Consider the following 15,145-nt stretch of genomic DNA (forward strand, 5'->3'; position numbering starts at 1 on the left):
CATGAATGGAATCTCACCCATTCAAGCCCTGGAATCGGTTCGTAATCCATTCATCCCAGTCACATGGGGTGATGAGAATAGCCAGGAGTGATTCGTGAATGGAGTTAAAATAAATTCGTGGGAAAAATCGAACGCACACAATGAAAGTTAAAAAAAAGAGAAGAAACACATGAGAACGAGTTATGCAGCAACTATCCACGACTGTAACAAGATGATAAACGGTCAGAAAGTGCAATAGGGCACAAAACTGACAGGCTACTGAGACATTCAGCGACCCGAGACCTAGCTCTAACACAGTGTAGTTAGACCGCATTGTCATGTTATTAACTGGTCTCGTCATCGTCCTGTAACAGTCGGCATTCTTTGTTGCCGCGGGACTTAGCTTGTGCACATTTTCGTTGCGCTCACCTTCCCCTCTTTGGTCCTACGTAACCATGAACCTTCCAAGTTGGAAGGCTGTTGGTTTGCGCACTGGAGATGTGTTAGAGCTAGGTCTCGGGTCGCTGAATGTCTCAGTAGCCTGTCAGTTTTGTGCCCTATTGCACTTTCTGACCGTTTATCATCTTGTTACAGTCGTGGATAGTTGCTGCATAACTCGCTCTCATGTGTTTCTTCTCTTTATTACATTTTATTACTGGCTCAGTATCCGAGTTTAAATTTTACACAATGAAAGATGAAGAATAATGTACATGTAATTATAGTGACTCGATCCTGGCAGTGAATAGGTGGATAAGGACACGTAACTAGTGAATTGAGGTCCTTTTCAGTTCTTTACTATTACAGGGATGCATTTACTGTCATATTATTGCATAGCAGTTTCTGCTATACAAAATCACAATTGTGTAGCAGTCTTTGATTTTGATTAGCATTTGTTCTTTGAAGGTTGGGTGTTTACCAGATTGTCCTTGTTGATAGTGATGCCTGAAAGCCCATTTGCAGAAAACGACTGAAGCATACAGGTTCACCCAGGTTGAGAGTACCTGCACCACATACATTGCACTGTATGCATGTTACTCTATGTATCGCAGTTTTCTGCGAGTCACGGTGACTTTTGAGTAGCAGTAGATCGATTTCGCCTCGCAAATTGCGATGCGATACAGGATAAATTCATCCCTGTATTATATGTGTATACTGCCTCGCTCTATCTGCGGACAGCTAGCTGTTTCCACCTTGTTAGTTCTCATCAGCGGAGCTCAGAGTTACGGGCTAAACCGATCGCTATGAGGTGTACTGAATCATAAGGCATTTTATACCGGATCAAAGTACCAAAGTGAGAGAGACAGAGACAGAGACAGAGACAGAGAGAGAGAGACAGAGAGAGAGACAGAGAGAGACAGAGAGAGAGAGAGAGAGAGAGAGAGAGAGAGAGAGAGAGAGAGAGAGAGAGAGAGAGAGAGAGAGAGAGAGAGAGAGAGAGAGAGAGAGAGAGAGAGACGGAGAGACGGAGAGAGAGACGGAGAGACGAAGAGAGAGACGGAGAGACGGAGAGAGAGAGAGAGGGACGGAGAGAGAGGCGGAGAGAGAGACGGAGAGAGACAGAGAGACAGAGAGACAGAGAGAAAGAGACAGAGAGAGAGTGAGTGAGAGAGAGAGAGAGAGAGAGAGAGAGACGGAGAGAGAGAGAGAGAGAGAGAGAGAGAGAGACGGAGAGAGAGGCGGAGAGAGAGACGGAGAGAGACAGAGAGACAGAGAGAAAGAGACAGAGAGAGAGAGTGAGTGAGAGACAGAGAGACAGAGACAGAACACGAGTTCGAAGTATACTTTTTTTCATCATTTCTTGAAATTTCTTCCATATCACATTTATTTCTCCTCCCCTGTTCTTTACCGCCTTCATATCCACTCGTTTTGAACTTAATAAAGCCTTTGTGAAATGACTGCTCAGCTCGTAGGGGCACGAAATAACTAAAGTTTGTGCCAAACTAAGGTTTTTTCTGAACGTTTGGGGTGACAGACCTCAACGAAAAACGAAATTTAGTACGTAACAAGCCTGCTGGTGGAGTGATCTAACGAAAGATTTCGTGAACGAAAATTTGTACTTATACAGTAGATGAGTATTATGTGCATTGCCCTTGCAGGATCTGGTAACCGCGGCCAAAGGTCATCTTTGTCCGGCAACTCCAGCCGTCGAACCAACCTACACGTGCGGTTCCTCGATGGCGATGACGTGGATGATGTGGATAGCTGCAGTGACGGTGCACCGCCTGAAGGGTTTAGTATTCCCGTCGATGCCACGGTGTCCAGCTTTAACGGTGCCACAGATGACGGCCTGTTCTCTGTCAATATGGACGACGACGACAATGCGGTGGAGGTATAAGCCCTGCGAGTGCATTGGAAAGCCGCCGTGAAGGTAATCCTGGCCGTGCTAGGAGCATGGCTGTCGTTCTGTTAGCAGCACATTGAACCGTGCCCCCCCCCCCCTTCTTCCCCGCACACGCCTTCTTTTTTCCAAAACATGATTATTTATCTAAGTAAATAGCATCCAGTGTCTAATGAATTTTAAAATTCGTTCCTGTTTTAGGGAGAATATACGTTTTTAGTGTGATAGTGAATCTCATTCCCTAATTCCTCTCCAGAGGCAGAGTTCATTTTACGTAGTTACGTAATTGTATAGATTTTTATCCTTTTTCTACAAGTCGTGTGTGGTGTAAGATAATCATTAATCATGCATGGATGGTCTAGACTTGACCAGATCAGCTAACTCAGCTAACTGCAGCATCACTCCACGAGCGTGCAGCACTGCACATATACTAGTTTACAATTCTACTGGTGCTTCTGACTAGCTGGCACTGCGTCAGCATTGGACAATGTGCACACTGTCTCTCTCTCTCCCTGTTCAGTATTCCCCGCCCGACACCTGTATTCGGACTAATATTCATTCATGATTGTGAATTTGTGATACATTTCTAAGTGCTGGCGGTGGCACTGGTGGTTGAAAGCGGTGGCCGGGATTACCATGACTCTGTGTTTCTTATCTGCAACCTTTTCATAAGTGTTCGTGCTGAATGTCCGCACCAGTACAACAAGATACAGTAGAGGATATTCTAATCTACATGTACCGTATACTACATGGACCACATCAGGTACTAAAAGGCCGCAACCACACTACGTAAAAATCACAGTACAAATTTTCATGCATATCTCAGTGCAAGTCGGTACGCAACCACACTACACTTTTCGGTCTGCATAGATGACGTTTTCACGCGACCAGCACGTGACGTTGTCGTACCAAAGCGTGTGCCATGCGCTGGAAAAGACCGGGAAATTCAAAAACCCTGCTGGTGCTGATGCTATGTACGATGACCCGGTACAAAAGCAAAGTTGTACACAGGAGAAGGAGCGCGAAAACGACGAAAACGACAAACGTGGCTTTCTACAGGGGTGCGCCAGTTGCTGAAAACCTACAAAGCGCATTTTGCATTTCGCACGCGTCGGCATGACGATTTCTACTGTAATGCCGTTTGTACGTGATTTTGTACCTAGTGTGGTTGCAGCCTAATTAGGCCGCAACCACACTACGTAAAAATCACAGTACAAATTTTCATGCATATCACAGTACAAGTCGGTACGCCACCACACTACACTTTTCGGTCTGCATAGATGACGTTTTCACGCGACCAGCACGTGACGTTGTCGTACCAAAGCACGTGCCATGCGCTGGAAAAGACCGGGAAATAATTCAAAAACAATGCTGATGCTGATGCTATGTACGATGACCCGGTATAAAAGCAAAGTTGTACACAGCAGAAGGAGCTCGAAAACGACGAAAACGACAAACGTGGCTTTCTACAGGGGTGCGCCAGTTGCTGAAAACCTACAAAGCGCATTTTGCATTTCGGACGCGTCGGCATGACGATTTCTACTGTAATGCCGTTTGTACGTGATTTTGTACCTATAGTCTGTTTCAAAAAGATTAGCAATCAGGTTTTGGTCTTAAAAAGTATGAAGATAAGGGAAAATTGGACAACGAAATACATAAAAGGGCTGGTTAGGGCACGGCAAATTGTTCTGTGACGGTTTCGGAACAATTGGACAAGCCGTTAAGGAGTTAGAATTTCGGCCAGGTTTCCGGCCTTTTCCCATGGTTTGCAATTTGCCCTGGAAGCCAGTATCGATTTTTCTATCAAAACCCACGATTTATCTTTTCCTTTCTGGCCTTGTGGTTATGGATGCTGTCTGCTGACCATGAAGTAATTAGTTGTGAGTTCAAACCCGCCCAACCTATCTTCAACTCACACTTTTTTTTCATTGTTTTTTGGTGATCAAGCAGACTTGTTGTTCACGATTGTTGTTGTTGGAGCTCCCGCTTCCTCCCGAACTGACTGACACTTGACTGGATCACGCCATGTGAACACACCCACAACACTGAAACGGTGTGAGTGAATACGGAAGTCATTGCGCTGTAGCTACGTGTTGAATACACCGGCACATCGATCGATCGATTTCTTTTTGAGAATTATTTTAGTATTTCAAGATCGCCAATTTATTTGAATTTAGAAGTCAACGCCGTCTTCTATCAGCTTCCACAGGTGTCTGCTTTTCTCAAAATGTTGTCGAAGTCATACGGATAGCTTCGCCAAGTCATGGCCTTGGGAATGAGTCTGTGTCGATGTCGTTTTCGTCACATGGTGAGAGTAAATTGCATCGCAGCTCAAAGAAACTATTCGGTCACAAAACATATTCGGACCCATGCCGCTCGTCAGCCTTGGCATTTACTACACTTTCGACATGTCCTCTCTGACTCCATAATCGATACGAGGAAGAACTCGTTTGTTGTGAACCAGACGTACACGACTGTACCGACATCGACCTGAGTGAGTTGTCATTTTTCATGCTTTCGCGCGGAATATTTCTTCGAGTTGACAGTGAGTTTTATCAGGCAGCGCTCGAGCGCTCATACGGTAAGACGGCAAACTCCCCGGGCCAGGATTGCTAATCTTTTTGAAACTGACTGTAGTGTGGTTGCAGCCTAACCTGGATCGCATGCGTGATCATCTTCAACTTGGGAAATCCCCCTGTGAAAACCAGAGCGAGACAGGCAGAGTGCCCGCTAACAAGAGTATAATCATGTATATTATTATACCCATATAAAAACCGCTCTCTGAGCGGTTCTGAAAAACCTCTACTGGTGCAGCCCCGTCGTAAAAGTAAGAAATTAGAACTGGCGCATTGTCCTCCCAAATGTGAACTGATCCACCTAAATCGCGATTGACGGGACCCGAACGCACCAGTAGCACGAGGTTCCTACCTGTGGATGCAGCTGGGGACGCTGGTCCATAGCCAAAGCCAAAGCGGCAAAGGTGGGCTTCGGGGTAGGTCTACGTACTGTAAGTGTTGTATGGTAACTTGATCAGCGCCGACGCCGGCTGTGATCCTGTGCCCTCCCGACCTCGTGCTACTGGTGCGTTCGGGTCCCGTCAATCGCGATTTAGGTGGATCAGTTCACATTTGGGAGGACAATGCGCCAGTTCTAATTTCTTACTTTTACGACGGGGCTGCACCAGTAGAGGTTTTTCAGAACCGCTCAGAGAGCGGTTTTTATATGGGTAATTTCAGTTCTTTTTCTGTTCCCTCCCCCATACCGGCCCAGCTCCGAAGATAAACATGGTGAGCACGCGCGCGATCCACTGTATGTAGCCATGCGACTGCAGTAGCACACTGATACATTCCAGCCCTCCCTGCACACAGACACATTGTGACAAACACGCACATGCACATGGCACACACAGGCACGCACGCACGCACACACACACACACACACACACACACACACACACACACACACACACACACACACACACACACACACACACACACACACACAATGTACCATGTATACGCCCGTCGCAAGAGAAGCACGCAAATCTGTAAATGCACTGGATGTGCACCCACAGATTTTCTCTTTATAGCAACGATAGCGGATCTGATTCTGATTGAAACAGATCAAGACAAGCGCCAGATAACTGTCTAATCCACACAACTGGCGAAGCCGTGCACACACACACACACACACACACACACACACACACACACACACACGACCCAAACAGGAAATTCTTGATGAACATTGTATAATGCCATGCAAAGCAGTAGCCACCATACTTCAGGAAGTCAGTTGTGAAACAAAAATAATTCAACTACAATGTGTAGGTAAGCTGGCGGCCAAAGCACAACATTGCAGCGTGATGATATTTGCCTAAGGATTGCAGTTTGCAGATCACACCATGGAAGCAGTGAATACAGAATTATTGTAATGTCATACAAAGACAAGCAAAGAAGTGGCCACCATACACCAGAAACTTGCAGAAAGTCACATATCCAACAGATAGAGAAGTGAACAGCATCTGGTACAGCCCACACAAAACCAAGCTGACCTGATACTCGTCCGAAGATCGTAAGTGGCAGATCCTTTTCAACGATAGCATGCAGGTGTACGTTACACGCATGGACAAAATCTGACCGTGTCACCGGCATACATTGCCATCACATGCACAGTAGAAGCACAATAAAAGCAATGGAAAAATATGAAGGGGTTGCTGAAGCATCTTCACACTTCAATTTCAGACTTCGATGTGGTCGTCACGGGGTGATATACCTGCAAGATACAAGTGATACAGAAAGAAAGCATAAGGTCGTGAGGTAGGCTATGAGACACCACAAATGGGTCACCTACATGTATGTTCAGGGCTGGTGTACACACACACACGCAGAATTATCATAATCGAGAATTTCCCAAACTACAGAAGAGCAATGAAATCCATTTGCATGCACAGGAGCAATTTGCAGTATGATGCGCAGCTCGGGAATACACCTGTTGGCAATGGATTACATTCCCATTGGAATTCCCATTCACGTGGGATTCACAGAAGCAATTTGGCAGTGTGCTGCGCAATGCGACACGACCTGCGATTCTGCGTGCGATGCAAACTCGCATGCACAGGAGCAATTTTGCAGTATGATGCGCAGCTCGGGAATACACCTGTTGGCAATGGATTACATTCCCATTGGAATTCCCATTCACGTGGGATTCACAGAAGCAATTTGACAGTGTGCTGCGCAATGCAACACGACCTGCGATTCTGCGTGCGATGCAAACTCGCATGCACAGGAGCAATTTTGCAGTATGATGCGCAGCTCGGGAATACACCTGTTGGCAATGGATTACATTCCCATTGGAATTCCCATTCACGTGGGATTCACAGAAGCAATTTGGCAGTGTGCTGCGCAATGCGAGACGACCTGCGATTCTGCGTGCGATGCAAACTCGCACAAAATACCATTCACAGAATCACGACAAGACGTCAGCGATGCAACAGTGCCTTGCTGACGTGCCTCAAGTCAAAGCTCAATGAGAATGCGTTTGTCGGTTACAACTGGTACAAATGTACAAGCAATTTCTGAAAATGCTCCTGTGAATCCTACTTTAAGCAGTGCAGGAATGTCCCTCCTCCGCCCCCCCCCCCCCTCCACACCCTCAGGGAACTTGACGAGGAAGGGTGGTCTTCGCGGTTCCCAACATCTATTTGCAGTTTCTGGTCTCCACTATGTCTTTTCAATGGGGATTTGTACGTACCATAAAAGCAAGCCTAAAAATGAACAGCACATTTGCCGTTCCGCCACTGGGGAGGATGCGTTCCACAGCTATCCTGACAAGATATTCCGAGAAGCGGTGCTGAGTGCAATGCATTGTGAAACTGAAAAAGCTGACCAAGCCGCGGCATATAACGTCTAAACTTCAATTGTAGTTCGCCAGCTGACTACTTTCAGACTCCATGTAGGTCGGAGTACATCTGGCTTAAAAGTTGACAACAACGGCGCACCCACATAAGCAATGACCACCTTACCTGTACTGTAGCAGTACTTCCGAGTTCCCGTATGGGAGTTCCCTCACTGTGTGTGCAATAGCAGCCTCATCGGACCAGTTCAATGCGACGCGGACAGTCCGACACTGAGGAGGACATTGAAGAAGTCAGAGACAGGAAGAATGGTTGATTTACAATTCAACTAGCAAGGCTGCACACCCACGAAGTTCCACTCACCATTGTGCCGTCCTTCTTGGAATGCAGAAATAACGCTTCTTCTCGAGACCGCAGCCTGTGACAGAGAAAAAGGAAGGAGCATCGCCATCGGCATTGGTCCTCTGCTATCACCGATTGCCGAGTTGCACAGTTCACTCTAACAAGACTGAGGATGTTCAAGAACTCCCCATCCATACCATTATTGGAGTAAGAGGAAAGGTCAGATTGCCTAGTTCCACCTAGCATTCCTGGATGCCAGGATGTACTGCCCCCCGCCCCTCCCTTCTACTGCCTGGAAAGGGCAACATATGTCACAGCGTTCACCAGTACAGTCGGAGGAGAACATGGGAGAAGGCAAAAAAGGGCAACACACGTGAATCCCTTATAAACAAGCAGTGGCAACTCTAGCACCAGAAATGTTGGACTTACACCCCAGCCATTGCCGCCGGATTCAGCGGCTTCTTCTTCTTGGTCTTCCATCTTGGAAGCACTCCTTCCCGTAAGTTCAGTCCTGGGATCGGGAGTACAGTCGGAGGAGGACGTCGGAAAAGGCAAAAGGCAACACACATTTCCCTTGTATTAAAGCAAGCAGTGGCAACTCTAGCACCAGCAATGTTGGACTTACATCCCAGCCATTGCCGCCGGATTCCCACGCTTCTTCTTCGTCGTCTTCCAGTTCCCAGATTCCATCTTGCAAATACTCCTTCCCGTAAGTAAGTGCAGTCCTGGCCTGGGTGGATGCGCAGTACATTGACGATGGCGGAGATGGAGCAGGTCAGGGAGCCCTATAGGGGTCCCGAGAGCAGATTGCGGCCAAATTCGGGACGATGCCGGACGCCAGTCAGTATGAAGTAGCGAATTGCGGACCGCCACGTAGATTGGGGTCGCGGGGTCATAATCCACGGGCACTACTCGTACGTTGCTCCAAAAAAGGGCACTGCACTGTTCCACAGTTGCTGTTAGCGGTCGCCAAAGGCACTTGGTAGGCCGGTAATTGGGTCACGTGTCAACAAAGTGTCAGCAACGTGTCAACAACGTGTCGACCACGTGTCTTTAGCGGTACACTAATTTTGGTGTCCCCAAACTGAAAACATCGAGCACCAGTATGGAAAGGCTTTAGACAGAAAGCCTTTCCAATTATTATTATTATTATTATTAAATTTTGAATAGGGCAGTCCCACAGGCCTAGGGCCTTTTTACAGGGTACCCTATGAATTGTTGAATAGATGAAGTTTCTGTATATCCCGGCGTCGGCAAGAGGACCTATCCCCAGAGGTTACAGTAGTACTCTTGCCGACAGACTAGTAGTAATAGTATACTGTACGGTCTGTAGTAGTATACTGTACGGTCTGTAGTAGTATACTGTACGGTCTGTAGTAGTATTCCTGCAGTGCTAATGTCCAGGCAACAATGCCATGTGTGTCCAACAGTTGTACAGTACATGCATATGATATGGTTTCCTGCAGCACATTATTTTGCGAAATTTAGGGAGTTCCGTGGAACCCCGGACCCCCCCCCCCCCTGGATCTGCCCCTAGGCCCTGGCAATGCCCGCCATGCCATGTAAGTTACTGCATGTCAGCACAAAGTCAATGTCATGCAAGTCTGAGGGGCCGTTTACATGAGGAAAAGAAGCCCGGGCTTATTCACCTCGGGCTTATTTTTCAACCGTTTACATGACGGTTGTACGGGGCTGAACTAAGGTGAGTGACTGCGAGTTCTGCGCGCATTCTATTTTTCAAATCGCACATGAACGCAGTGGTAAATATTCGTGTCTGATGAAATTTGGATCAAGAAATGCCGGCTCAGGTTTCTACTGCCTTTCCAATTGTCACTTATTTTTCGAGAAGGTGAAAGATGGGCTAGGACCTTCCACTGGACAAAAACCAGAAGAAAACATACCAAGAAATAAATAAAAGAGACGCACTGTCCACGGCCACATTCTCTCAGGTTCACGAGGCAAAATCGAAAAACATGGAAAAACTCGCTTATAAGCCCTTCTTGACCGTTTACATGACAAAATAAGCCCTGGGGGTTGGATAAGCTCGGGGGTCAAGGGTAGGGCTAGTTCAGCTCGGGGCGAGCTGAATAAGCCCGCCTGACCATGTAAACGCGCGCTCTAAAATGACTGGGTGACAGATCAAGGCGGGCTTATCGTACGCCTAGGGTTGAATAAGCCCGGGCTTATTTTTCTCATGTAAACGGCCCCTGAGACTGTGACTGTGTGAGAATCCACACACCGAACAGCGCGACCATCATGGTCAGCGGTCACCATGGTCACACACTTCACAGCCGATCACTGCACTACCCAGGAACACCAAGTGTTTCTCATTTTAGTCTTGGTAAACCGTCTAAACCCTAATGATAAATCCAGTGTCAGTTGCTGTATTACTACAATGTACAATCATGTACTGATCTACCCAGCTAGACTAGAGCAAGCAACTGACACCACTGGATACATAATTATTATTACTGCCATACTGGGTGCGATCTACTTCGACTTCGAGAGAGTTAGACCAATACAATGCCAATGGCAATACTGCAATGTAGTAGATCTACTGGTAGTGGTAGTCTACATGTAGCAGCATCACCTGACACTGTTATGGAAGAGAGAGAGATACATCTACCACTGCATGTCTACCAGGTCCATGGTCTACCTGTAGATCTACACATGGTACAGGCTGTAGTGTAGATCTACATGTACGTGTAGCTAGCCTGTCTGCATGAAAACTGAAAATCAAGCAGAACGAGCAGAGGTGCTCACTCTCAGTACACCATGGTACACTGTACGGCCGGTACGGAAGGTGGTCGACCGGTCCGCGGCTCCGTAGCCATACCGGAGAAGACAGTGACACACAGTCCAGCTGTTTGTGTGTTTTTATCAGCTCACTGTTCTGCATCAGTGCATGAGTTTCATATCGTCGACTCGACCTTCCTTAGTTCCGCAGCATTTAATTGTCTGCTCAGACCAGTGACCGGTGTCAACCTTCAGTCACTCAGTCAGCCGCACCGTGCAGGTTTACTACAGTAGTGTCGCGGCTTTGCGGCTATCCGTCATCTGGTCATCTGGTCATTCCCAGAGAAAATCGATGTAGCTGTTTTCAGGCTAGAAGTAGAATTGCAGAACATGCAGCTACGAACGCTGCATGCTCAGTCCTGCTTGAGATGTACGTTAGCTGCATGGAGAGGCAAGTGAGACACATTCTCGGCTGCTGCTGCTGACTGTGTGGACTGTTTGACGGTGTCCGACCGTAGATCTACGTCGTTGACGACAAAGCTGACGGAGCGGGTCAAGTTGGACGACGCTGCCGCTGGTGTTCCTTTTGCTGTCTGTGCTCGTCACGAGGACCCGGGAATTATTCCCGAACAGCGACCGTCAATGTAGAAACACATTCACAGCTGTACGAACTCAGGATGGACTAGCGATGAGTTCGGTAGCATGCCAATAGTAAGCAGAGTGTCCAATCGTCCTGCTTTGATCATAATCATGCTGCAGTGGAATGTCATGGACGTGGTACATGGATTCGGAGGTGTGATCCAGTATGTCAGCTTTCCCGCTGCATCGTGCCAGGGAGAACGGAGCAGCAGTGGCAGGTCATGGCTGTGGAGGAGCGATACAGTGCGTCAGCTTTCCCATCGTGTCAAGGAGACGGGGAGGGGAGTTGGAGGCAATGGATTGCCATCGATGAGAGCGGCGTACAGGAGCAGGTCATCCCAGCATAGCTATGTGGGTAAGTGCCACAAGTGGTCGAAGGGCAGCAAAGCCTGCACACGATTGTGAACAAACATGCGTGTGTGTGTGTGCGCGCACGTATGTGCATGCATGCACAGTGACACGTGCACTCATGCACACACGTGTGTGAACATGTACATGATTGTACATGACTATGATATAACCTAACACTGGTTAAAAACCAGTATTAGATAAACCTTGTTGTAGTTCACGCACATCATTGTTAGATTGACAGCATGAAACAAGGTGGAGGACACTGGTCTGCCAACCGCGGAAGGTTGTAGTAAGGTCACTGTTTCCGAACACAGTGTCCTCCACCTTGTTCCATGCTGTCAATCTAACAATGATTGTACATGTATGTCCAACAGTAAATGTGTGCAGTTTGCAGCCCTGTTCGTGTGTGTGTGTCATGACAATGCACACACACACTGTACAGGCTGCAGGGTTCTAGCCAGGTAAAAACTGCAGGGGTGTGGGGGGGGGGGGGGGAGGCAGGGGGGAACAGTTACCTAGTAACCCAGGTTCCCCAAAATGGCTTGCCACGCACAATGCAACGTACCCCGTCTTCACCCCACGCCCAGACTAGTGTGCCTTTATGAACCCTCTGTTAGTGACTATCGACTGAATTTTTCGTTGAAATGAATGGCCTGAAAAAGCACAAAAATCGACAATGGAGCAGAGGGGGTGGCACTTTTTCACAGGGGTCGCTACACCCCCCCCCCCCTCCCCCCTCCCCCCCCCTCCTTTGGTTAGAGAACACTGATGTACATGTATGTAAACCGAGCCCAAATTGTCTTTCAAAAGCCTGGCAGGAAGTGGCCGCTGGTAGTCCGGCCCATGCCACACTGAGTGCTGCATTCTGCCGTTCCAGATCACACCAGTTACGGCACATGCATAGTGGGTGTTGTTGCGGGCACTGCGCCAGCATGCATGCAGGCAACAGTCTAACAGACTATGTAATGAGGCTGTTCACTAGTCCGCCATGTCTTGATGTTCCTGCGTGAGCTGCCCTTGTACTTGCCCCTGATACGACTAGCTTGCTGTGAAATTAAAACAAAAAAGTTGTACCGTAAAACTTGTCAAGGAGACCACTCTGATAAGGCGACCACCTGCCCCAGAGGACCACTACAGCCGGGACCAAGGGGTGCTATTTCTACTACTGTAAAACCGGAAAGTCTAACGATCAAAAAGTTTAACATTTTTTGTAATCTTGGCATGATTACGTGCAGAAAGTTTAACGATGGCTACTTGGCCACCCATCTGTATGCGCATCTTCACACAGACATCTAGCGATAACGTGTTTTTTCAAGTAACGAAAAATGATTGGTCGTTGAAACGTTAGACTTTGTGACTCGTTAGACTTTCCGGTTTTACAGTAATATGAGCCTGGATCAGGCGACCACCTGTACACAGCAATCACATTTTGAAGATCCTGGCTTTAGCGGTCGACTTAGACAGTGACAGGTTTCACGGTATTAGCAAGGCCGTTAGCAGTTACAGTAAACGATCACCCCCAGGGGCTGTGCAGGGGCTGTGCAGGGGCTGTGCAGGGGCTGTGCAGGGGCTGTGCAGGGGCTGTGCAGGGGCTGTGCAGGGGTTGCGCGCTGCCAGCAAAAGCGGTCGTTAAAGCCAGGTACTCTTTAGAACAAGGTCCCATACTAACTTACTTGTACATTGGTAGCATCCTGGATCATGTGCATACTGCCAGGGGCTCATGACATGTTGATCAATGAAAATCCAGTCGCATCACTCAAGTTTGCACCTTGCACCATTTCGAAGCCCAGTGTTTGCAGGTCTAGGGCGTACTTGAGTGACGTGACTGGATTTCATTGAGCAGCAACTGTACTTCCATTCGTTGATCAATGTTGGACATTCATAGAAGACTTTCATGCAGACGAAGCACCCATGTGTTCTCACACCTCCCTCAAATGCATGTCGCACCCTGCATGCACTGTCACTTCCGTTGACTGCGTGTACTTGCTTCGGAGTGCACTTCAACGCTTTTGCAGTCAAGCCTGTCGGCCAGGACGGCACTTTTGGTCACTGTATGCAGGTCAAGTATGGCACTTGGTTCCCCAAAAGTTGGCCGCTTGTCGAGCAACACAGGCAATCACTGTTACCGGTGCAGGTTCTATGCAGAACTGCATGTGGTAGAATGGAAAACAGTCGTTAGCACATCACGTTTCATTGTACTCTACAGTATTTTTTGTATTGTACCGTATTATCTCTAATATAAGCACGGTCCTTTATTTTTTCAATGTACCTCCGCCCTGTGCTATTAATGGAGACGTTCCTTTATTGGAGACTGTTCCATTAATATCTCAACCTCATTTCAGAGGCCTGTTGCCATGCCAAATTCATGTCAGACACACACATTTCATGTTTTTTTCGCCGGTACAGATAATGAATTTACACAGTGTGCTTATAATGGAGACTGAGCACTTTATTTTTTGAATGCCGCCACAAGGTGTTCTATTATTGGAGACGTGCTATTATTGGAGACTGTGCTTATATTAGAGATAATACGGTATTTTATTATTTTACTTGGGCATTCCCAACAGACCCTAAGGTCTTCTTACAGGGTGCCCAAGATGAATGAAATTGTTAAGTTCCTGGCGAAATGAATTGGGGATATGATTTGTGCGAAGGGATTCGGGACAGTCGACACACAAAGGTGTGAGTTTTCACTGTGCTGGCCATAAAACTGTATTTCTATAGGGGTTATGCGACAACATCATCAGTTGAGGCACTTCGGCGAAGTCACGGACTCGCGGCACAGCGCTGCACTTGAACTAGCGACTCATGCTGCATACTTAGCACCCATTAGAAAATCCGCTGACTCACCCCACGACATCATTCGCATAACGTCTATAGCACATTATACTAATGGGATGTCCCTCTCTCTCTCTCTCTCTCTCTCTCTCTCTCTCTCTCTCTCTCTCTCTCTCTCGCTCTCTCTCTCTCTCTCGCTCTCTCTCTCTCTCTCTCTCTCTCTCTCTCTCTCTCTCTCTCTCTCTCTCTGTTGTTATTTTAATTCGCAGAATCAAACGAGCTCTCTCTTTCTCTCTCTCTCTCTCATTCTCTCCATGCTGGTGGACACCACTAGACTGAGCGACCGGAGGCGCAGCCGTGATCTGCTAACTTATTCATGAGGCTGGATATCATCGGGTGCAACATGTTAACAGTACCGTTCAGCCTAACTTGACGACGTTTCCATGCCAACACGAAACCTTTTTCTCAACTCGTATATTTTACTTCCTCTCATCTCCAGTAGTATGATGTACATCATGTGATCAGTCATTGTGTGAACAGTAATCATGGTAATATCTAGTCTTTGATCACCATGCATGTGAGGAGGTATAGTGCATGGTGATCATTGCCGGTTCCTGCTCTCTCTC

The 15,145-nt window shown here is 47.5% G+C and overlaps 1 protein-coding gene and 1 long non-coding RNA gene across 2 annotated transcripts in view; both read left to right on the forward strand.

The window, feature by feature from the left end:
- Positions 1–2,990, forward strand: part of LOC135828927 (uncharacterized) — a 70,911-nt gene extending 67,921 nt beyond the window's left edge. Inside the window, exon 31 of the mRNA XM_065341361.1 lies at positions 2,076–2,990. Within this exon, the coding sequence (XP_065197433.1) occupies positions 2,076–2,314 (239 nt within the window). The 3' untranslated portion in view covers positions 2,315–2,990. The remainder of the gene's footprint in view (positions 1–2,075) is intronic.
- Positions 2,991–10,810: 7,820 nt separating this feature from the next.
- On the forward strand, positions 10,811–15,144 carry LOC135828485 (uncharacterized). Its single transcript, XR_010555681.1, has 2 exons — positions 10,811–11,745; positions 14,789–15,144. It is a non-coding gene; the product is annotated as an uncharacterized LOC135828485 (long non-coding RNA).
- Position 15,145: the final 1 nt, after the last annotated feature.

Source organism: Sycon ciliatum, chromosome 12 (assembly GCF_964019385.1).
Source record: "Sycon ciliatum chromosome 12, ocSycCili1.1, whole genome shotgun sequence".
In the NCBI taxonomy this organism is placed as follows: Eukaryota; Metazoa; Porifera; class Calcarea; order Leucosolenida; family Sycettidae; genus Sycon; species Sycon ciliatum.